The 22,907-nt window shown below is 43.7% G+C and overlaps 2 protein-coding genes across 7 annotated transcripts in view; one reads left to right on the top strand and one right to left on the bottom strand.

The window, feature by feature from the left end:
• The window catches only part of Stambpl1 (STAM binding protein like 1), a 48,094-nt gene extending 39,603 nt beyond the window's left edge, over nucleotides 1-8,491 (top strand). For 5 of the 6 annotated variants that reach the window (XM_005063680.4, XM_013116159.3, XM_021225020.2 and 2 more), the window contains 5 exons: nucleotides 295-419; nucleotides 1,845-1,982; nucleotides 5,867-5,979; nucleotides 7,702-7,801; nucleotides 8,172-8,491. In XM_005063680.4, the coding sequence (XP_005063737.1) occupies nucleotides 295-419; nucleotides 1,845-1,982; nucleotides 5,867-5,979; nucleotides 7,702-7,801; nucleotides 8,172-8,228 (533 nt within the window). In that variant the 3' untranslated portion in view covers nucleotides 8,229-8,491. The remainder of the gene's footprint in view (nucleotides 1-294; nucleotides 420-1,844; nucleotides 1,983-5,866; nucleotides 5,980-7,701; nucleotides 7,802-8,171) is intronic. The other variant, XM_021225028.2, reaches the window with a different exon arrangement.
• A 1,132-nt stretch (nucleotides 8,492-9,623) lies between these two features.
• Acta2 (actin alpha 2, smooth muscle) lies at nucleotides 9,624-22,206 on the bottom strand. The gene is made up of 9 exons (XM_005063676.4): nucleotides 22,052-22,206; nucleotides 19,196-19,347; nucleotides 18,136-18,264; nucleotides 16,672-16,782; nucleotides 14,951-15,035; nucleotides 14,404-14,565; nucleotides 12,786-12,977; nucleotides 11,315-11,496; nucleotides 9,624-9,914 (listed from the first exon to the last, which is right to left on the bottom strand). Exons 2-9 carry the CDS (start codon nucleotides 19,322-19,324, stop codon nucleotides 9,771-9,773), a joined length of 1,134 nt encoding a protein of 377 aa, XP_005063733.1. The 5' UTR covers nucleotides 19,325-19,347; nucleotides 22,052-22,206; the 3' UTR covers nucleotides 9,624-9,770.
• Between the last annotated feature and the right edge of the window lie 701 nt (nucleotides 22,207-22,907).

The following is a 22,907-nucleotide window of genomic DNA, read 5'->3' as shown; positions in this document are numbered from 1 at the left end:
GTGCAGAAAGAAAACCCACGTATGCAAGAGTTGTTCCAGAGGACTATTGTGTAACAGTGCTGGCTCTTTATAAACTTTCTTATAAAATAATTTGAATGTGAAATGTACATGTCAGTTTACCCTCCTTCTAATCAATATTTACTTTCAAGGGATTTTTTTTTTCTTTAATGAACCGTGGAAAGTGTAACACCTAATAATGTTGAAATTCATACTTTAGCTGTTCACCGAAATTCAGTTCTGAAGGACGGGACCCAAGATTTGTTTTTTATTATGTTTGTCCTTTCTCTGTCTTAGATTTAGTGGTAGAAGGACTGAGATGTGTGGTTTTATCAAGAGATCTTTGCCATAAATTTCTGCTGCTGGCTGAGTCTAACACAGTGAGAGGAATAGAAACCTGTGGGATCCTCTGTGGCAAACTGGTACGGTCTCCTTTCATCTCTCAACAGGTTGCTCTCAGTAGCACTGGGCTCCCTGTGATAAGGAGAGCGGGGGGGGGGGGGGGGGCGCGGGGAAGCACGTGGGGGAGGGGCTGTAAGTATTAGAAAATTAACCTTATACATATGAACTTTCTTAAACTACCATCATTGTTCATGAACTCAGCATTCCAAAAAATTGAAAGACCTTGGCATCAAAGCGCTGGGCACTGAACCGAACCCTCTGCCCAAGAACCGGGGCCAGACCACTGGATGCAAATGCAAGAGGTGATTTATTGAGTACACAGGCGCCTGCGGATGCTACTGCAACACGGGTGCAGAGCATACTGGACTTGCAGGGAGCACAATATTTATAGAGTTTTAATGGTTACATAAGTATCAGCATAGCAACAGGCATTTCATTGGCTCATCTTGGGGGCAGGGGTAGTTCCCACTGACTAAATTTCCTGGTATTACCTCATGAAAGACCCCGGCACGCTTCAGCAATTATTATCCGGGTCCCATGATTGCTCTGGTGACCACAGATCCTGTTTGACATCCTGCCAGCTGGGCGAGGCACCTGGTCTGGGTTTTTTCATTAGGCAACGGCCTGGCCTTGTTTTTCTTTTCCTAGGGGGTCCTGGATAAGGGTCTTTCAAATGAACTCTAAAATTTCAGAAAAAACATAAAGTTGTTATAAACAAAATATTTAGAAAAATGGTAAATCACAAATCAAGGTGCAAGGAATAGTGCTCAATGGGTAGATCCTGAGGCTGGCAAGAGAGAGTGGTGCTGTTGAAGGATGGGGAGGCCAAGGGCCTGGAGATAACATCACCTCACAGCCCAGTGACCTGAAACCCCCATCTTTATTTCAAGACCCTTTCTGTTCCCCAGGGAGAGCAATGGTTCTTCTTTCTTTTAATTGTAAGAGCCATATTATTTCAATTTTTGGAAAACACTAGTGACTCTTAGGAAAGCTGTAATTCTTTCATAATTACATATAATTAGTGAAAACAAGACATCAATCCCTACAACTTATAGGAGTACCTTTTAATAACACCATACATTTGTCAAATTAGTCCTTGTCCCCCACAGAAACCGGCATTGCTGTGTGAAGACATTTTCATTCATAGGTGTAGTCTGCCAAGGCATTGTTTATTCACTAAACCTCCATTCTCCATTGCTCTCCTTGGTGCTAATTCCATTTGTGTATTCTACCACAGAATGGGTTTCAAGCCCCAAATGACTGAAGCCTGAAACTTTCAGGGGAGTCAGCTTTTCTGTTTGTTTTTGAATTGTTATACTGTCTTAGTGAGAGGGGTAGTAGTACAAGTGGTGGGATCTGCTAGCCATTAACAAAGCATCCCACGTCCCGTTCAGAGGTTTCTTCTGTCAGAGACTTGTTACTGTTCTTGGGTAATTGTTTTGTAGACACATAACGAATTCACTATCACCCATGTGATCGTGCCAAAGCAGTCTGCGGGCCCAGACTATTGTGACATGGAGAATGTAGAGGAATTGTTCAGTGTTCAGGATCAACATGGTCTCCTCACGCTCGGATGGATTCATGTACGTTTGGCCCTGGGGTTTATTTTTGTGTGCTATGTTGTTTTCTTCATACAGGAATTAGCTGAATTTAAATATTTTTTTGTTTTTACATTTTCCCAGTGGTAATAAGTGTCAAGATATTAAAGTGGTTTGTTCCATGACAGGCTGTGTATAAATTGGTCACATCTGGATTTGAAAGGGGGTATCCTATACTTTTCTGTTTCACGCAGAGTTAAGAAAGGTAGCACATGACGGTAGGTCTTTCTCTGAAGGGTTCAGATGATCTAACAGAGACTTGGCCAGGTTCTTAACTGTGTGATCGTCTCCTTTCCTTTGCTGTGGGTCTAAATTAGCTTAGAAACATTTTCCTGATGACACTTCTTTTAAACAATGTTTGTGTATACCAAAGAGGGTCCTCACACTCAGTGCCCTGCCCCACAGAGCAGAAGTGTGCACATAAAATGGATGGGGCATTGAACAAATGACTAGAGACAGGATATTGGGTTCTAGCATCTCTTGGACCACTGTAGGTGTGAAACAGGACTTATTCATCAAACAGACATCCATTTAACAAATACCAGCTGTGCTAAGAGTTCATGATATGAGCATTGGCAAGTGAAGTTAACTGTGTCAGCAGCTTCATCATCCACAAAGCGGGAACCACAACAGTTGACTTCATATGATATTGAATGTTAAATGAAATCATGCCAGTGAGTTTCGTAGTATCACCTAGTGACTCAGAAAAACCATGGCTTGTAATTGATGAAGGTAGTCTATTTCTCATAGTTCAAGTAATCTAAGGGATTTTTCTTTCTATTTAGTGGTATACAACTCAATCTGGATCATTGTGTTTGTCTGTTTATGCATCTGTAGTAAAATATCTAAGACTAGATTACTTATAAAAAAAGAAAGGTTTCCTTCTTATAGTTCTAGGAACTGGTAGAAACATCATGGCATTGGTGTCCAGTGAGATCTGCTTTCTCTTTCCAAAATAGACATACCTCATTGTTCTATCCTTTCATGGAGGAAGAGTATATTTCCTTCATCCTGGAGCCCTCCTGAAGGCCACTCCTATCACTGATCTCTCTTTGATTAGGTTCCCCTACAGAATACCCAGGGAACATCATTCTAATGAGAGCAGACAGAGACAGGCCATCTCACTTGAATGGGACGCAGGCCAAAAGTTCCAAGGCACAGTGGGTGCCTGCAATACAACTGAAGAATGAGCAGGGATTGGTTTGCATTTCATTTGTTTGTAAAAAAGTGCTGGGGAGGAGAAGTGTGGGCATACACACACTTACTAAGTGTTATTACCGTAGAATTTAGGAAGGAGGAGGAGACATCACTCCCTCTCAGCCTTTGAGTCCCTCTGTCCTCTTAGTCAGCATGACCAGCTCCTTGTTTTCAGGTTCTTTCCTTGACTCAGTGAAGCTAATGAGTTCCCTCACTGATTCGTTGTGATCAGTAAACAAGATGGAATATGAAAGCCCTTTGAAAAGTAGAAACCGTCCCTCAAATGTGAGAATTTATTTGTAAAAATAAAACACACTTTCTACTCATCTAATTGGCTTTTTAATAATAAATGATATGCCTTACTCCTGGATGGAAATGACTGATTTAAGGTCTTTATTTAGCCTAACAGAAGTTATCCAGAATGCATCCTAAAGCAAAATGAACTATAGCACAGAGACCTGTGGAGATGGGTCTGTTGGCACAAGTACTCGCAGTGCAAAAATGAGGACCTGAGTTCAGAAACACAGTGCCTATCTCACAATCTGGGTGCTTCCCGGCATCCCAGAACTAAGGGGACAGTTAGAGACAGGGAGATCGCTGGCTACTGCCAGCCAGCCAACCTAGCCAAGTTAGTGTGTTCCAGGTTCAACGGGAAAAACTGAGCCCCCTAAATAAGGTAGAGAGCAATAGAGGAATACGCCTGATGCTATCCTTTGGCCTCTGCATGCATGAGCACACTAAACATGTACATACACTACCACATCACAAATGCATGCATGAGTGTGCATACACAAGCTGTAGCAAGGAAATTATAACAAACTATAAAAGTGGCAGTTTTTAAAATTGCATATGCAGGCCAGTCAGTGTTCATTTTGAACAATTCCCAAATTAGAATCAAAGTTTCCCTAAGATGTACTGTCTGTTATTTATGCTGTAGTGAACTTAAGCTGTTTAAATAATGAACTTGCTGCTGCTGGAGAGATGGCTCAGAGGTTAAGAGCACTGGCTGCTCGAAGTCCTGAGTTTAATTCCCAGTAACCACATGGTGGCTCACAATCATCTACATGCCTGAACACTGTATACATAATGAATAAATAAATATTTTTAAAAATGGATTTGTCATCAATGTAGACCTTCATGATTTAAACTGATTTCATTGAATCCAGCTGTTGTAATTGAATGAAAATACACAACTGTTAGTTACACTTCTAAAGCTTGGTGAAGTCATGCTGGTTTTTACAGCACACGATAATAGCAGCCAGTCCCAAGGCTACATCTTCTCTATAAACTCATCATCAGGAAGGATGTCTGAATGGATCTGGCAGACCTGGAGCTGAATTTTAAATGTCTTAGCTTGCCTGGCTCTTTTGACTTCTAGAATGCTGTTCATCTTAATTATCTCCGAGTCTATAGAAAGGGATAACAACAACAGACCTTAGTGAGAACTCTGTCATGATTCATGGAAAAAATGATTCCTTTTCAGTCTAGTACTTCATTCCTTTTTAATAAATGGCATTTACCGCTATTACTGTCACCACCATCATCGTTTGCCTTTGCAATGGGAGTACCATGCTCCCATGGGAGAGCTGTCCTCCTGAGCACAGAAAGAGGTTTTTGAGACAGAAATGAAGGGCTCGTATGTTTACATGGATGTATTCTATCTGAAGTAAAATGATGGGCATATTAACTTTTCTATGGACATTTGCTTGCTGCCTCCACAGCACAGTGATGCCTTAGAGCATGTCTCCCATGCTGCCATGATGTAGACAGCTCTGTTTTACTCAAGAAGGTATTCTCTGGCAGAGGAGAGGTGACAAGCCCTTTTTCTCATTCCTCTACTAAGTCTTTGCATTTTAACAATGAGAGTACTGGGTCAGTGGCTCTATGGCAGGGTGAGTGTTGAGTGTGGACAGAATTTTGTTCATATTCTCCTTTGTCTTTGTGTTTTCAGTGGCTAAGCTTGATGAGTCTCAAACACCTTCAGCAATTTGGAGATTTCCCTCCTCCTGTTTATAAGGATGAAGAGCCATAGACAGTCTCATTTATGTGCTATGTTTAGTTCTGTAAGAATACAAAGGTGTCCAAGACTCCAGGTTTCTGATCTCTGGTCATGTTATTTCGTCTTCCTTAGTCTGGAGATCCTTGTATGTACTGAGATAGTCAGATTGTTACCTCATTAGATTAATGGAGTATCTATTTCAAGCCTTTGCAAGTAAAACCATCTCACTCTTTCCCACAAGGAAAGCATACACACTCACAGGAATTTTGTCTCTGAGTCATTGTTATTCCAAAGAAACAAGCAATAGTATAATAGAAAAGAACTCTATCAGCTCCACCTAATTAATTTTTATTTATGCATTATTATTATTATTATTTGTTGTTGTTGTTGTAGTGCGATGTGTGCAAGTGCAGGTGTGTTGGTGCCATGACACACATGTGGAAGTCAGAGGATCTATTTCAGGTAGTCAATTCTCTCCTCCCACCGCAGGTTCCAGAGATCGAATCCAGGTCATCAGCCTTGCTTACCAAGCACTTTTCCCATTGAGCTGTCTCACCAGCCCTCCCCAAAGCATGTTTTTCATGGGCATTTGCTCAGTAAAAATCACAGGAAACGTTTTACGTGAACTTCCCTAATGGGCTTCCCTAACGAGACTTTTCTTTCCCATTTGTAGACACACCCCACGCAGACTGCGTTCCTGTCCAGTGTGGATCTTCACACTCACTGCTCCTATCAGCTTATGTTGCCGGAGGCTATTGCCATTGTGTGTTCCCCAAAGCATAAAGAGTAAGTGTGACAAGAGGGCGCCTGAGTCCACCATGCTATGGCGCTTGGATATGAGGCCCTCCCTTCGGCAAGAGATGAGCTGTGGCTGGTTCCTGTATACCTGTACCTCCATAGTCTGTTGTTGTTGTTGTTTTAAGTCCTTTCAAAAGTGAACCTGCTCGTTCCCCTTCTGTTCTTGTGATAACATGTGATAGGGTCCACATCACAGTTGATTAGAAATCATTTCTACACTCTGTGTTCTAGGAAAGAAATGTACTAGCCTTGCTCAGTTACCTCTGAAGCTTTCCTAGTTTGGGAATACAAATGTTAACACAAATTATCATTCTCATCTTGGAAAGAATGGCTTTATTTTTGAGCCAGATGTCAGTGGCCACAGCCCAGGAACATGGGCTCTAGTTGCCCTGAAGAACATACTCCATGGTGGGAGATGTTATATTAGATTTTATTCTTTACAGAACAAAGGTAGTTGTAAGTCAAGACATTTACCAAATACTTTGGCAGAAACAGCATGTTGAATGGTTACAGCAAAGCTGTGGGGATCAGATGTTGTCTGATGACATTTGTAGCTTTTGGATCAATAAAAGGTCTAGTAAGAATATTTTTAAAGCTGTGATAGTCATCACATAGAGGTGGGCAGTGAATAGTTTTGAAGAAATTGAACACAGCTCTAGAGAATTTGGCACCCATCTACAATACTCTGACCCTCCACACGGAGAATATCAGTCTTCTGGTCTTGTATTATGGATCTTTTAACGCAGGAATGGCTTTTCATTTTCTGGAGACTTCAGTTTACAAGTAGCTATAAGAATCAGAAAGACATTGTTTGAAGCCTGCAAGACTGTGGATACCTGGCTTCTTCATCCTTCATCCTTGCCTGTCTTGGATTGATGTGAAGGACACTAGATGAGAGTTTCTATAATGTGTTTATCACAATGCCCAACACCGCCAGCTGCCTGATCATTGACATAAAGAACACTAACACTACAGAAATTGGAACTGTCTGCTGGGGTGGAGAGCATGTATATGGCCTTTCCTCTGGGTCTCAACAGTGCAGCTACCTGTCCCTTTTGGGTCCTGTAGGTACTTGGAGATCAATGTATCTGTTGGTAGTCATGGTGAGGCTAATTGTAAAAGTCACTGGGAATTCCTAGTCTGTGGTTTCTTCCTAGGTACCATTTGAGGAATGTGTGTGTTTATTGTGGTGGTAATTTGTTTGTGGTCTAACAAATAAAGCTTACCAGTGAAGCAGAGTGGCCAGCCACTAGAAAGTTCTCATCTCTACCACTCAGCTTGCATCCAGACTACACTGCTCCTCAGGCTGCACTGAGCTCCTGTCTCCCTCCCACCTTGTATTCCTCTCTAGTGCTGGGATTAAAGGTATGGGATCCCAAGTGCTGAGATCACCTTTGTGTGAGCTCTGTTTCTTCTTTAGACTGCATCAGTTTCCTGCAACCCAGGGTGGCCTTGAACTAGCAGTGCTCTGTCTCCTGAGTGCTGGGATTAAAGGTGTGTCCCACCACTACCTCTATAACTAACTAGTGTAGCTACTGAGATCAAAGCTGTGTCCCATCACTGCCTGGCCTCTATGGCTGCGGCTGGCTTTGCGTTCTGATCTTCAGGCTAGCCTAGCTTTCTTTGTTAGATTACAAGCAAACGATCACCACAGTTTATGTCTTCCCAGATGGTCTTTAACTTTGTGCTTCTCTTCCCCCTCATGTTTAGCACTGGCATTTTCAGGCTCACCAATGCTGGCATGCTTGAGGTTTGCGCTTGTAAAAAGAAGGGCTTTCATCCTCACACCAAGGACCCCAGGCTGTTCAGTGTGAGTAGACATCATGGATGATTGTTGTTGTTGTGATGATGATGATTATTGAGACAGAGTCTTTCTGTGTAGCCTTATCACTCACTATATAGACCAGGTTGCCCTCAGACTCAGAGAGATCCACCTGCCTCCGCCTCCTGAGAGCTATGATTGAAGATGTACACCACAATGCCAGACTCAAGAGCAAGGACTATTCTCACAGATGTTTATGCTGTGTTTACCATGACCCAATTCAGCAATATTTGTAACATTGAGAAAAAATAAGTCAGGAACTATACGTGCATACATACATACATACATACATACATATATTCCCTAAAGAAAACCACACATTAAACATTATTATGGAACACTGTTTTTTCTTTTCTAGATATGCAGCCATGTGTTAGTAAAAGACATCAAAACAATTGTGTTGGATCTGAGGTGACATGCTCCAAATACAAGACCATCTGCACCAGATACCTGCCATGAATATGTATGACTGCTGAATTTCTTATGATGTTTCCAGAAGTGACTGATATTTTATATTTATATATTTTAGATCAAAAGTTTGATATTTATTGTTCTTGCACATTTTGAAGTTTCCTTTTTGGGTTGCTGTGTCTCAAAGGAGGTCACATGCTGTTCAACCTATGCCTATTGATGTACCCAAATAATATCCTCAGAAATAAATTGTGTTGCAAATAGCAATATGTCTATTTGTAAACTTTAATTTAGATTTACTTATTTTTATATTATGCATGTTTTGCCTGCATATATATGTGAGTACCATGTGCATACCTAGTGCCAGCAGAGGTCAGAAGAGAGCATTGGATCCGCTGGGACTTGAATCACAACCAGCTAGTTGGAAGCTACTGTGTGGGTGATAGGAATTGAGCCCAGGATTCCCTGCAAGACCAACAAGTGTTCTTAACCACAGAGCCAACTCTTCAACCCAATATGTCTGTTTTTCTCAAAAAAAACCTTTGCATATCCCAAACTGACAGAAAAGGAGTGTTGAAGTGGGCTGTTCCCCCTGTAAGTAGCCACATATGTCTGTGACACCCTTGGTCTCCTCGCCTGATGACGGTTGATAACACTATCTGCACACAGTCTTAAAGAGAGAATAGTGGTAACGTGTGAAACCCTATGTATTATAAGTGATGGCTGGTCCTCGTAAAGTACTGCCATCTTACCTTCCCTTCAGTGTAAACACATCCGATGCACTTTACAGAGACAGATGCTGGTCAAAGGAAGAGGAGAATATGATCCAGGTGCGTTATGAGACTATTAAAGAAGCTCCTCAGGGTTTTACAAAGTATGTTCTTTTTTAAAAAACAAACAAAAATTTACCCCTTCTTAAAGACACAAGGTTTGGAGTACATTAAAGTCAAATAATATACAAGGTTTGATGCCGATTAAAAGCCACACATGCATATTCACGCATAAATGTATGGTTTAATACAAAAGATATAATTTTAGAAAACCGTATTGCTTGCCAAATTTTAAATACATGTAAAATTGATTTTGTTTTTACCTATCGGGCTACCATTATATGTATAAAGTAATATAGTCACACAACCAGTCATAAAGTCAGTGTAGATTTTTCATATTGGCACTAATTTATGTTATTATATGTAATATATACACATCTTATGCACTCTCACATGCGTCCTGTGTCATTTAACTGAGGCTTCCCCTGTTTCTGTGATTGCCGGGTAACTAGTCATTCTAATGTGTCACATCCTTGCTTGACCACCAGGGGGAGCTGCCCCATATAAATGAGTTCCACCTGACAAATGATCACTTCACAATGTTGATGATGATAGGCCAGAGCTAGAAATAAAGGGCAGCACAGGTCTGATTTATTTTTTTAAAAAACATGAGTAACAAGTCAAAGCTTTGGATAGGAATGATTTAGAAAGGAACTGAAGGCGCTGAACCACAAAACATTCACAGTCGTGTGCTAAAGACAGAGTGGGGAGGTGGCTTAGAAGCATTTGCGGTGGACGATGGAGGGACCAGCTTCATCGTATTCCTGCTTGCTGATCCACATCTGCTGGAAGGTAGACAGAGACGCCAGGATGGAGCCTCCAATCCAGACAGAGTACTTGCGCTCTGGAGGAGCAATGATCTGTCGGGATAACAAAGGAGAGCAAGCATTAGTGCCAAGAGGAAGTGTCTCCTGTTGGCCCTTCCTGGAAAACGAGGGCGGTCTTCTCAAGCTGGGGTATAGGTTCCCCAGTGAACCCACCGATTTTTCTGTTTTTTGTTTTGTTTTTGTTTTATGTAATCTATGCCAAATCATCCCTAATTCCTCCAACCATCCCTTTATTGGGTAAACTCAAACTGGCCTTGGATCACATGGGGCCTCTGCATAAAAACCCTGACAATGTCTCCAGGAGAGATTGCAGGAGCTGTGCCTAAGAGCTCAGCAGGACCTGAACTTTCCGTAGAAGTCCCAGTATGTGCAGGGGCATTGCAATTGTTTCAGAATTTACCATGCAAATGCTCTTTCACCTGATTAAATTGGCCACTGCTCTCTGAAATCCCAACCAAATGCACTATCCAACACAGTGGGCTCCAGGTCCCCCTGAGTGTCCACCTGCAGGGGCTGGCTTTATTCAGAGTGCAAATGTATGACATGCTTGCTTTTTTGCTGGTTTGGTTTTGGCTTTGTTGAGTTACTAGCTTGGGTAGAGTGCAGAGACTCAGGCCAGGGTGTGATATGCCACAGCAAACTCAAACAGAGCTGAGCAACACCACTGCGGTTTTAGTTGCTGGGCTAGCAGTGGGAGCACTAGTGAACACAGTGTCCTGAAATGCTGGGCACAGGTTTTCTTTCTGTCTGCCCTCAGGCTCTGGTTACATACAAAGAGATAGGCTCAGGGCACTGTCAGTGATGGTCACTTTGTCAGTATCAGGTTTAATTTTAAAATTGGCTCCCACAGTTTTGTTTTGAAGCTACATATTTTTATTTCACGTGGTGAGGGGATTTGGCCTTAATTTTAGATTTCCAGAAAAGTTACACAGATAGTGCAGGGCCTTCCTGACATCACTCAAGATCGTCCCGTGAACATGTCCTCTTGCTATCCCCAGTTTTAGTGGCTCTCTGTGCTTTCTGACCATACTGGGCCCCCAAGTTTCACATCCATTTCCATTTAAGAAGTAAAGTTTGGAGAACTGAGGGTTGTCTAAGTCCTGTTGCATGAGGCCTGTTGCCTGCCTGTTCTCAAACTCCAATTAAGTTGTTTCTGCGGGCAGCTCAGCCATCAGAGGGAGGGGCTCTCTAGCTGGTCAGATAGGGACCAGTGGAGCACAAGCCCTCCCGGAAACAGTGGCTCCCCTTTCACCAGGCAGTCCTCCAGAATGGCTTCCTCAGATCCGGTTTTAAGGGGTGTGTGTCTAAGTTTAAATCACTCTCACCTTAGCCTCATTCCCTTTGGAAACAACAGAGAACTTGCTAGGCTGCCTCACACGCTGGTGGCTGCTCTAGACCTCTGCTTTGTGAGTCAGGGGGTCTTAATATGGTACCTTGATCTTCATGGTGCTGGGTGCGAGAGCTGTGATCTCCTTCTGCATCCGGTCAGCAATGCCTGGGTACATGGTGGTGCCTCCTGAGAGGACGTTGTTAGCATAGAGGTCCTTCCTGATGTCGATATCACACTTCATGATGCTGTTATAGGTGGTTTCATGGATACCAGCCGACTCCATCCCTGGAAACGAGGTACAGGCCATGGTCCTTGGGCACTGGGAAAAACTTGGTGTTTTTTTTTTCCCTTGAAGCTGGCAGGCATAAGGAACTAGAAACTACCATCCAAGAGACCAAAGGGCCTTGTTATGCTCCACGCCCTCCTGCCTCTTATCTAATGAGAAGGCTCAGTGCAGCACTTCCAGGGCGAGGTTACAACACACTGGAACCAATGCCTCAGTAGACATTCTGCTATATATAGTTTGAACAGGCAGCTAGACCTTCAGATGCCCTGTAAAAGGGAGGGCCAGAGCCATTGATCAGAACACTCCCATCTGTCCCCGGCTGCTATCTTATTTTGTACCTCTAACACATGACATGGAATGGTGGGATCATCAGAAAAGTGTCTCAAGTACTTAGATAAAGTTTTGTTTTGATTTTTGGTTTTGGTTTTGTATTTTGCTTTTCTTAAAAAACACAGGTCTCCCTACATATCCTTAGCTGGCCTGGAACTTGCTGTAGAACAAGCTGGCCTCAAACCCATAAAGATCCAATTGCTTTTGCCTCTCTAGTACTGGAAGTAAGGGCATGTACTGGCATGCCCTGCTACCAAAGATGATTTTTATGCAATCTGAGTACGGACATTTGTAGGGGAGAGGGGTTGATTTCCTTGTTGACCTCTGATGAGGGCATTTTTGTAGTAAACCTCTAGGTGGCTCTGTCACCCTTCTTAGCACTGTGATCTAGTTACAATGGTAGCAACACCACTCACTGACAGAATTGTGGGATGAGGGTGCTACACAGCTCTGCTGTAAATCTTCCAGCTTTCCTAATCGGAGGAAACTGAGTCTCAGAGAAGTTAAGTGGCATTCTCAAAATGGTGAAGATAGAAGTAAGTCTCAAGTCGAGGCCCCCAGCCTCCAAAGAGGATGCCTCTGCAAACCCTCTGTGACTCTGCTGTGCCAGTGTGGAATAGAGGCCCTCTAGTTGTTCCATCCCCATCATCAGCATTCCCAAAGGCATAGCACTCAGCTCCTTTTCCCCAACCGTCCCTGTGCTCCATTAAATCCTAAACACAGGTAACGCTTGTCTTTTACATTATATGCAGAGAATGTGCTTGTCTTGATCATGGTGACTTAAGAGATTTCCTAGGCAGTCAAGTCCTTTCTTGGCTCCCTGGATTCTTCTCATTTTAAAAACGTGGCACGTTCCCTACTGTAGAACTGCTGTTCATTTCTACTACAAATGGGTACTGGTAGCCAGGGCTGGCTGGGTACAGAACAGGGAGTCTCCACTTCCCTCCCCAGTGCCTACCAATGAAAGATGGCTGGAAGAGGGTCTCGGGGCAGCGGAAGCGTTCATTCCCGATGGTGATCACCTGCCCGTCAGGCAGCTCATAGCTCTTCTCCAAGGAAGACGAGGAGGCAGCAGTGGCCATCTCGTTTTCAAAGTCCAGAGCTACATAGCACAACTTCTCCTTGATGTCTCGGACAATCTCACGCTCAGCTGTCAAACACATACAAACAAGGTACACATTAGGGTTTGCACATGGGGCTAAAGTCAACCCCCACCCCATGTCACTCTTCTGCTGAACCAGCTCCTCAAAGTTTCAGAGTTTTCAAACGGCCTCAAAGATCTTTGTTTCCCTGCCTGGATGCATAATGGCTTGATCTTTGATACATTGTTTACTTTCAAAATGCTCAAGCCAGCTCCAGTTCCAGTAGTTGATGTGGAGAGAAACAAGGAAAAGATGGCTGCCTGCTCCTCAGGCTCCTGTGCCTTAAGATTCCAAGGCCCTAACCCCACCTTATTCCTGGGACTCTTGCGTGGTGTTTTGGGGAACAAAATAGAGTTAATTCAACATTATATTGGAAAAAAAGATTGCACTGTTTGTTAGGGTTCAAACCTGGAGCCTAGAATTAGCTTCAAGTATGTCCAGAAGCCTAAAATTTGGACAGGTCCCAGTTTGTAAGGATTCAGGCAATTAGGGACACAATCACTGAGGACACACTAGTAGTTCTTGCCATCTTGTCAAGGGAATGTGAGTGGTACACACACACACACACACACACACACACACACACACACACACACCACTACCTGCTAGATCTGTACTAAAAATGGCAAGTAGCCATTGAGCTCTTATTCTTGGCATATCATTCCACAGGCACTGTAGTATTTCATATTCATAGCAGTCACAGGAGGCAGATCTGTGACTGGCCCATTTCACAGATAAAGGGACTACAGCTTAGCAAGGCTGCCAAGTACCCAAGTCACATGGCTAGAGGGTAACAAGTTGGAACTCGAGCCCTGTTAGATGTCTCTAGAGATTGCCAACCACACCTCCCTATCTTTACACTTTCTTTTCTATTGATAAGTGCAGAAGCTAAAAATAAAATATCCAAGTCGCTCTGTGGGTGTAGCTCAGTGCTGGCAAATGCAAGGCCCTGGATTTCGAGTCTAGCAGCATACACACAAATGGATGTTCACTCTGACTTGCCTACTACAGCACCGCCTACAGCTGCTGAAAGAAACTGTCCTAACTTCACAATCACAAAGCAAGAAAAGCTATGCTTTGCTCTGTGCATTGGAAACAGGTTTTACTTTTGGGTAAGTCATGAACTCACCAACTCTTTTAATAGTTTATTTTCATTTTTAAAATTATTATTATTGTGTGTGTGTGCGCATGCGCATGTGTGTCCACCCATAGGTGCCCTTCTGCACACATGTGTGGATGGCAGAAGGTAAGTTGTCAGTCTTTCACTGTGGAGGAACTGACATCAGGTTGTCACGCTTGCACCGCAAATGGTTTTACCAGCTGAGCTATCTGTAGCTCTATGACCCCTTTTGAATGCCAGCACTCCTGCCCCTAAGTAACTGTCAACAACATGCTGGCTTCCATCCTTTTCCCTTGACCTCTCCTGGGCCTTACCAGTAGTCACAAAGGAATAGCCACGTTCAGTCAGGATCTTCATGAGGTAGTCGGTGAGATCTCGGCCAGCCAAGTCCAGACGCATGATGGCGTGGGGCAGGGCATAGCCCTCATAGATGGGGACGTTGTGAGTAACACCATCTCCAGAGTCCAGCACAATACCTAGGGGACAATTGAGCACGCTGTAAGTCACCACAGCAGCTGGTGTGCAGTGACTTGCTGTTCTAGTATATTGAAGACTGCTCGGATCAGTAATTCCTAAGCCTCTTATATGAGAGGAAGAAAGAATGTGTTTGATGGGGGGTACAGTGAGATAGTGCTTGGGGGAAATGGGGAGAGGAAGAGTGAAACCATTGACAATGTCTTGCTAAAGAAGTGGGGTCCAGCGCTGATTTTAAAAAAGCAAGGTTTTTGTTTTAGGGTGGGGACCATCTCTGTCTGTTCTAATTTGCTTCTTATTTGTCACAACCTGGTGGCTGTAGCCATCAAATCTCACATTTTCTTGTGGATTCATTTGACTAAGATTCCCATTCCCCTCACCACCTACCAGTTGTACGTCCAGAGGCATAGAGGGACAGCACAGCCTGAATGGCCACATACATGGCAGGCACGTTGAAGGTCTCAAACATGATCTGCAAAGGAATAAAAGGGATAAGGAGACGATGCTGTCAGACTCACAAAGTGCACACCCCTTGCCTGATGCAGATCCTCCAGACACATAGGAACAAAGGAAGGAGGGCCAAGGCACACCTGGTCCTATGAGAAAGGAAAATGAAGATGACAACAGGTCACACAGGTGGCCTGACAGGAGAGGAAAGGAGCCAACAATGGGAACACAAGACCTGGCAAGGTGAGGACTGAGTAGCTGCAGGCTCTAGGCTTAGTTCTGAATTGGATGTGACAGGATTGGTGCTTGTTTTTTCCTTATTTCTCAAATGTAAAGGGAGCAGGGTTTTGGATTAAGTGAACTCTCAGTGAGAGTCTTAGAGTTATTAACTATATCAAAAACAAAAAGAAAAGACAAGATAATATCCAAGGGGCATAAAGAAAAGCCCAAAGATTAGACTGGCTGGGAATAACCCTGCCTGTGTGATCTGTCCCAGGTTCAGTTTAATCTTTTCCATATTTTTATATAGTTATGGATCAATGCCAGCCCTGGTATCAGGTCCCCATTGCTAGAGTGGGAGAAGCTATGATGTTGGCATATAGGACCTATATCATGGAATAGAAGACTCCATGTAAATGCAATCCATTAGTCCATGCAGTTCATGGACAAGATTAACATCAGAACCCCCTAGGCTCCTTCTGCATCAGAAGATGTCGCCTGCCCCCATATTAGTAACACTCTCTAGTGCATTAACCTGAAGGGATGTCTGGTGTTTGCTAGAAATCATAGCTTTCAGTCATTTCTCTGCCTCAACACAATTCACAGGATGGTAATTATTACCGGAACTATCAATTACTCTTCTTCCAAGGTAGAGTGATCCCCAGAGCAGCTGCTGTGCTGGTGTGCACATCAAGTGCTCTTCCCAGAGGAGGCCCTGGGCTGTGTACATGTATGATTCTCCAGCGGAAAAGCCATGGGTTAACTCCAGGCACCGCCACTCCTAACATCGTGACTTTAGGAAAGTCACTTAGTGCATCTGAGTCTTAATTTCATCATTGAAATAACTGGAACGAGAGTCCCTGCTTCACAGCATTAGAGCTAGAATGCACTTGAAATGCCCCGTGCTTGACCAGGGCCTGTGCGGAATTGACATTAGATACTAGTTCACTGGATGGTCTCTTGCTGTAGGGTCTTAAGTGTCACACAGACAATAGTGACAGTAATCGCTACTACTTGTTGGATGTTTATCGTGCCACACACCATGGTACTCACGTATCATTTCTGCATCGGTCTGCACGCCTATCCTTGAAAAATAATAGTATTAATATTCCCAGCAAGCAAAGAAATTAAGAGGCTTACAGTGACAAATTCAGTTCCTACTATATTATACTGTATTTTGAAACGATTTATTGGAAGTTTCTAACCCTAAATATGTTTCCTTCTTAATTAAACCTTTGATTTTTTTCTTGCCCTTTGAGGCAAAATGGTGTAGTTTTTATGTATGGATGTGAGCACTGTCAAGGTCCGTGGCCTTTGGGGTCTCCAGGTGGTCCGTCTTCGGTGAAGTTCCAGTTAGGGCCTTCTGTCTGCCGTGCTGTAGTCTTGCTTTAGCTAGCCTTACCCCCAATCCAACAGTGCCGCATTCTGGAGCAAATGTTTACCTGGGTCATTTTCTCCCTGTTGGCCTTGGGGTTCAGCGGTGCCTCGGTCAGCAGGGTGGGATGCTCTTCAGGGGCCACACGAAGCTCATTATAGAAGGAGTGGTGCCAGATCTAGAGAGCAGGGGAAAGAGGGACACACCGCGGGGCACCTTTTAAGGAAGGCTTGTTGGCCACCAGCATTAGGAATGTAAGATTTACCCAGGAGCAAACAAGAACCGTTGATGACAATTAGCAAACTAACAAAAGTAAAACCAACTTTAAAGACTTGGTCACGATTCAAGTTTCCTGTTTTTGGTTTTGGTGGTTTCCAGCCAAGAAAGGGACACTGGCAAGTCCTGTCCCTTGGCGGGGTGGGGGTGGGGTAGTGAAAGGAAGAAAGGGCGGGGCTGAGCAGTTTGGAAAACCATCTTCATAATTCTTCAGTACAGTAAAGATCAGTGGGCAACTATTCCTTAATCCCTTCACCTTAATGAGCCAAATAGATACAGGCACACTGCTCTATAAAGTGGAAAGAAAAATGCAGAGTGCTCGGGAACCCCAGCCATCTATTACACACTGTGGGTAAAATAAGTTTTAAAACAACCTGAAAGACCCTTTCCCATCGGTGTTGCTGCCACCTGCATGGTTCAAACTGCAATTGCATCAAGTCCACAAAGCAATTAACTAAAGCGAGGGATGGGCAGCCCTCGCAGAGAAAGGAAGGTGTACACATAATTAGTAATGCATTTTAGGAGCATGGTGTGTAGGATTTACTTTTAAATGATACATGTGAGCATGTGTGGGTGAATAGATGTGTTTCTGGGAGTAAAGCTAATAAATAGGTAAATAAAAACAGATGCTGCAGTTTCAGTGTGTTCTGCTGCATTTAAAAAATTATGTCCCATTCTGATTTTTCCTTTTTCTTTTTTTTTTTGTTGTTGCTGGTGTTTCTAATAATCATCTTTACAACTCTTGGATTTAGCTCCACATTCTGCTGGCTCTTTCACAATGATCTGAAAGCGATCGTTACTCAACATGACACGTTTAAAAATTTTCTCAGTCATAATCCACTGTGGATTTGTGAAAATTAAAAAAACTGCGCAAGGAAAATTAAGAAAAGTCAGTCAGGAATGGGCTGACTAAGGGTCTTTCCCAGAATTCTAGCTCTGAATACTCCTCAATGCTCTGCAGATACCTGTACTCAGAGGGTAGCCCAACAGGTGTGAAAGAAAATCAGTCCCACATTAGCAAAGGGTTTCTCTCACCTACAGAACTGCCTCCCACCAAAGAATTCATTTTCAAAAAAAGTAAGCCAAGAGTTTTTTCAGTGAGTAATAATCCAAGTCAATAACAATAACAACGGTGCAGGTGAGCACTGACAGCCAGCTGTCTTCCAGAGCAGCCCCGTGCGGGAGCGTGTTCGGGTTCTCCGGGGCCCTGGAATTCTTTTTACGGAAGACTCAGCCCACGGAACTTTCTCGGTACCTTTTCCATGTCATCCCAGTTGGTGATGATGCCGTGCTCTATCGGGTACTTCAAGGTCAGGATCCCTCTTTTGCTCTGGGCTTCATCGCCCACGTAGCTGTCTTTTTGTCCCATTCCCACCATTACGCCCTAGAACGGGTCAACATACCACAAGTCAGTTCTTCCCCGAGAACGGGTCAGCACACACACCACAAGTCAGTTCTTCCCCGAGAACGGGTCAGCACACACACCACAAGTCAGTTCTTCCCCGAGAACGGGTCAGCACACACACCACAAGTCAGTTCTTCCCCGAGAACGGGTCAGCACACCACAAGTCAGTTCTTCCCCGAGAACGGGTCAACACACCACAAGTCAGTTCTTCCCCGAGAACGGGTCAACACACCACAAGTCAGTTCTTCCCCGAGAACGGGTCAGCACACCACAAGTCAGTTCTTCCCCGAGACTGGGGAATCGGTGGCCTCTTTGACAGCTAACGTGATAGAACGTTACACTCAGTAATACTGCTTCCTTTCACCTAAAACCAAACTCTCTGAGGTTGAGTTTTGTTCTAATTTCTTTCCCAGGAGTGGTGATGCCATGCATAAGGGCAGCTTGCAATGATTTCTGCTGCTGCTGCTGCAGTGAGGATAATGGTCACACAGTGACTGTATTTAGAAAGCATGCATGAGAAAATGATAAATTTTATATAATTTATTATATATAATCTGATGCTATATTATATACATTATATGTATAACATATATAATAAAATATAACCTGCCAGGTAATCTTTGTACCTGATATGTGAAATTGACATTTATTCCCAGGAATCAATTATCACCAGGAGAGAGAGAGAGAGAGAGAGAGAGAGAGAGAGAGAGAGAGAGAGAGAGAGAGAGAGAGAGAGAGAGAGTGTGTGTGTCTTGTACCACTAGGTTATATCCTAACCAATCACAGATAAATTTTCACAAGGCTATGTAAACTCTGGGCAGAAAGTGTCTGACAATTGTTGGATAAGCACAGACACAGAGAGATCCAGCTCATAGTCCTGTTCTCTCTGTGTTTAAAGACTTTGACTCACCTGGTGTCTGGGACGTCCCACGATGGATGGGAAAACAGCCCTGGGAGCATCGTCGCCAGCAAAGCCAGCCTTACAGAGCCCAGAGCCATTGTCACACACCAGGGCAGTGCTGTCCTCTTCTTCACACATAGCTGGAGCAGCTTCACAGGGTTCTACAGAAACAGGGAGGAAGCAGCCCCCGCTGTACCAGGAATCCAGAGCTCACCATCACCCCCAACCACAGACAGGGTTCTTGGAGCTTCTGGGTTGTTTTAGGTGGAGGCTCTCCCCAAATCTCAACTACCACACTCTTTATCTTGAAATGCTTTCACTAGACTGTAAAGCCTTTGATGAACTTGAACTCTGACTTCCAGGGTAACAGCACGGGCCCTCCGCACAGCAAGTGTCCTGTCACAGGCTCTCATAACACTTTCAAGCTGGCCAGAGCATGTAGTCAGTGAACGAACAACACAGCCGGAACCTCCAGAGAACAAAACCAGATTTCCCCAGTGACATATTCTTTAGTGCATGTTAAAGAACTACCTGGTATTATTTGTGTATATCAAACCAAACTCACATTTTTTTTCTAAATGTAAGTTAATTTTTTCCAAAAAGTAGATTTTGAGGAATGGGCAGCATACAACAATTTGAAAATGTTAAGATATTTGCTCATTTTAAGTGTTTAAAAGAGAATTCTTGGGCTCTAAAGATTTGTATACTTGGGGACACGTTAAACATGAATTAAAATTGTGTGTGGTGAAGCACATTTGTAATCCTAGCTCTTGGGAGGCTGAGGCAGATGGATCACAAATTTGAGGCCAACAAGAGCTGGTCTAATATAGAAACATGAATTAAAAATTTCCAAGAAGGTGTTTGAAGTTTTGGGAGCTACAGTACTCCTTTATTAATTAAAGTCACTGTTAATTTGAAAATCTAACAGTGTGCTAACAGCTTTTCTTCTCTAAGACTAATAAGTTAGGGAAAGTAACATAATATGACCACAATACAATGTGGTTTTGGTTTTTTATTTTTTGGTAAAAAGATTACTTATTCTCACTGGGGTTCTTTTGAAGTGGTAAGTATTGGGTTTTTTATTTTCTCCCCTGAGTCCTGCCTGGCATGTCTTCTAAACCTGATTAAATTGAGCAACATACTCGTTCAGTTTTCAAAGAAAATTTTAGTAATCAACATTTAAGCTTGGAATTTTGGGAGCTTGGAAGGATATTCAAGCTTTGCCAATGGATATGACTATGTGACTATTATCACCATCCAGAAGTTTTGCTTGTGACCCTGGCTTCCTTCCACACCGCCCTCAGGATTAGAATGTGATCATCAGTGTGTGGCTTCCTCTCTCTAGAAGGGCAGGCAGGATTTGTCCAGAGTTTGTACTTCCCTCTCCTCGCTTTTCCCTTTCCTTTCAGACACTGAATTATATTTAGCTTCCTTTCTAGTGCACGATGAGGAAGCAGAAGATAGTTTGTAACTACAAAGAGACTTGGAGGCAGCAGCAGCAAGGGACCAGCAGAATCTGTGCACACACTAAGCCTGTTTCCCACACCCACCAACTGGACTGTAAATGGGATAAGCCACTTAGAATTAGGAAGATCTCTCAAAACAGGGGAGGATAAACCACATAAACTTTCTATTGGTCAGAGATGGCTTGGGATTGTGCTTTAATATACACAGAATAAAAAAGTTGCCTGCCACCCCCTTGCAGAAAAATACTATACAAATTCAGTAAAGATACATTTATATTTCACCTAAAAAATGTACAGAAAATCTGTGCTAATAAGCCCTGGAAGGAGCATTGTCACTAATGAAGAAGTCTGCATGACCCCAGAGGGACTGCTGCTGTGGTTTACAACTCTTATCTAACCTGAATGAGTAGCTCAGTGCGAAGCTGAGCATTTCCTAATTAGGTAAAACACACTGGCTTTGGCGTCTGCTTTTGGAACTGCACCCGGGTCAGGGAGCTCCATCAAGCATAGTAGAGTGCATCTCCTGCCAAAAATGAATTGTTAGGGAGGGGTGGAGAGGGGAGGAGGAAAGGACAGTACCGTTCCCAGCTTGTGGGTCTCAAAACGCAAACCATATTTAGTCATGAAATACAAAACGGGAGGAAATCTTATTGAGAAAATTGCATTCCCCGCTGCAGCTACCCAGCCCCGAGTTACAGGGGTTAGCCTGGAGTGCCAAGGCTGGCTCCACAGAGGACACTTAAGGCGGAGAAATGCAAATCAGTTCTCCCCTGGATAAGACACTTCCTCCTTTCTTTGCAGAAAGTATAGAAGCTATGCTACGCTGCAAATGAGCAATGACACAGATCTGAACAGTACAGGCACCGGTACACTCACAACATACACATTTCCAACATGGGTCACCAGCTGTTAGAGCCAGGGAGACCCGGAAGCAATGCGTACATTCAGCCACAACCAAAGGGCTGGAAACAGCCCCAGTTCACTCCTGACATCACTTCCAGGAACCTCAGCTGCACTAAAAATACAGTCTCAACCTCAGACAAATCCAACTTCCAATGCCTAAGAAGAAATAAAAGCATAATTTACCATATGCAGCTAGACTTCACCCCATAGTAGGCTGCAGAATCCAAGCAGTTGATTTGGTATAAACAGGTTTTACAGGTGACATGCATGAACAAAATTTCAGTCCATCACCTTCTCCAGTAATCCAAGCTTCATTTTAGCCTAATTTGGATCTAAGATCATGCAAGCTCTAAAGCTATAATCATTTTAATATAAACCATTCATTCAAAAATGCAGACTGTGGGAGTCATCCAGAGTCCCACAATGTCTGGTTACACTGGGCAATAAAAGAGCCTGTGGAATAACCCAGTCACACCCCTGGACTGGTGCCACTTACCCTGACAGTGACGGTCTGGGCTTCTCCACTCTGGGTGGGTGGTGTCCGGGGAAGCTGAATGCTGAAGGGTTATATAGCCCCTTAGTCTGATCCCCTCCCACTTGCTTCCCAAACAAGGAGCAGAGACAGGCTGGAGCTGGCCGTTCACTCTAACACAACCATATAGGGACCTCAGCACAAAACTCTCTAATCTGGGTGGCCAGAGGCCTGGGTCTCTTCCACAGCATTCCTCTGATCTGCTCCTGAGACAGGAGGCAGTGCAGCTGCTGATGGGGGATAAGCACCCTGAGCCCTCAGAACAACTGCTGAACTGCCCAGACACTGGGCTAGTGTTCCGGGGCAGATGCAGGCACGGCTTGCACATTCCTCAGAAGATGCCAGCTCACTGACAAGCCAGTCTTTGGGACCATTTGCTAAGGAACTGAGATCAGGAAGGACCAGCCTCTGACTAGCTGGAGTTTTAAAGCCATGCTCTTACAAAGGTAGCCTATAACAAAACATACCACAGTCACTCCTGAGTATAGAGAGGTGTGACCATTTCACGGTATTCACACTGTGTTTATGCATTGAGCCCATGTGTAAGATTAAAGAAAATCAGAATTGAAGCGTGCAGACAGGATTGGCCAGCCTATGCTACCCAAAGAGGAACTTAAAAGTCAGAGTCACTCTAACTGCTTTAACCCGTAGGTGCATTCCTGTGTTGCTGCTTTGTTACTGACCCTTAGCACTGGTTAGGAACCATCCTTTGGCTGTAGAGGTGACCTGTCACCCTGTCATAAAAATGATTTGTGAAAGGAATTTGAAATGTTGAAATGTTGCCTGTTGATCTTCTTCCATGCCTGTGAGCCCACTGGAC

This window comes from Mesocricetus auratus, unplaced genomic scaffold (genome assembly GCF_017639785.1).
Source record: "Mesocricetus auratus isolate SY011 unplaced genomic scaffold, BCM_Maur_2.0 Super-Scaffold_4256, whole genome shotgun sequence".
In the NCBI taxonomy this organism is placed as follows: Eukaryota; Metazoa; Chordata; class Mammalia; order Rodentia; family Cricetidae; genus Mesocricetus; species Mesocricetus auratus.
Note: the sequence above shows the minus strand (reverse complement) of the source record. Positions and strands in the feature narration are given on the sequence as shown.

Bases quoted from the DNA above. Each gene is read 5' to 3' on its own strand.
- Acta2 (XM_005063676.4), bottom strand. From the start codon at position 19,324: ATGTGTGAAGAAGAGGACAGCACTGCCCTGGTGTGTGACAATGGCTCT. The intron at 11,497-12,785 runs GTAGGCACTGGG...CCTCGTTTCCAG, and splicing joins CTTCCAGCCATCTTTCATTG to GGATGGAGTCGGCTGGTATC. The intron at 9,915-11,314 runs GTACCATATTAA...TTATCCCGACAG, and splicing joins CCAGCACCATGAAGATCAAG to ATCATTGCTCCTCCAGAGCG.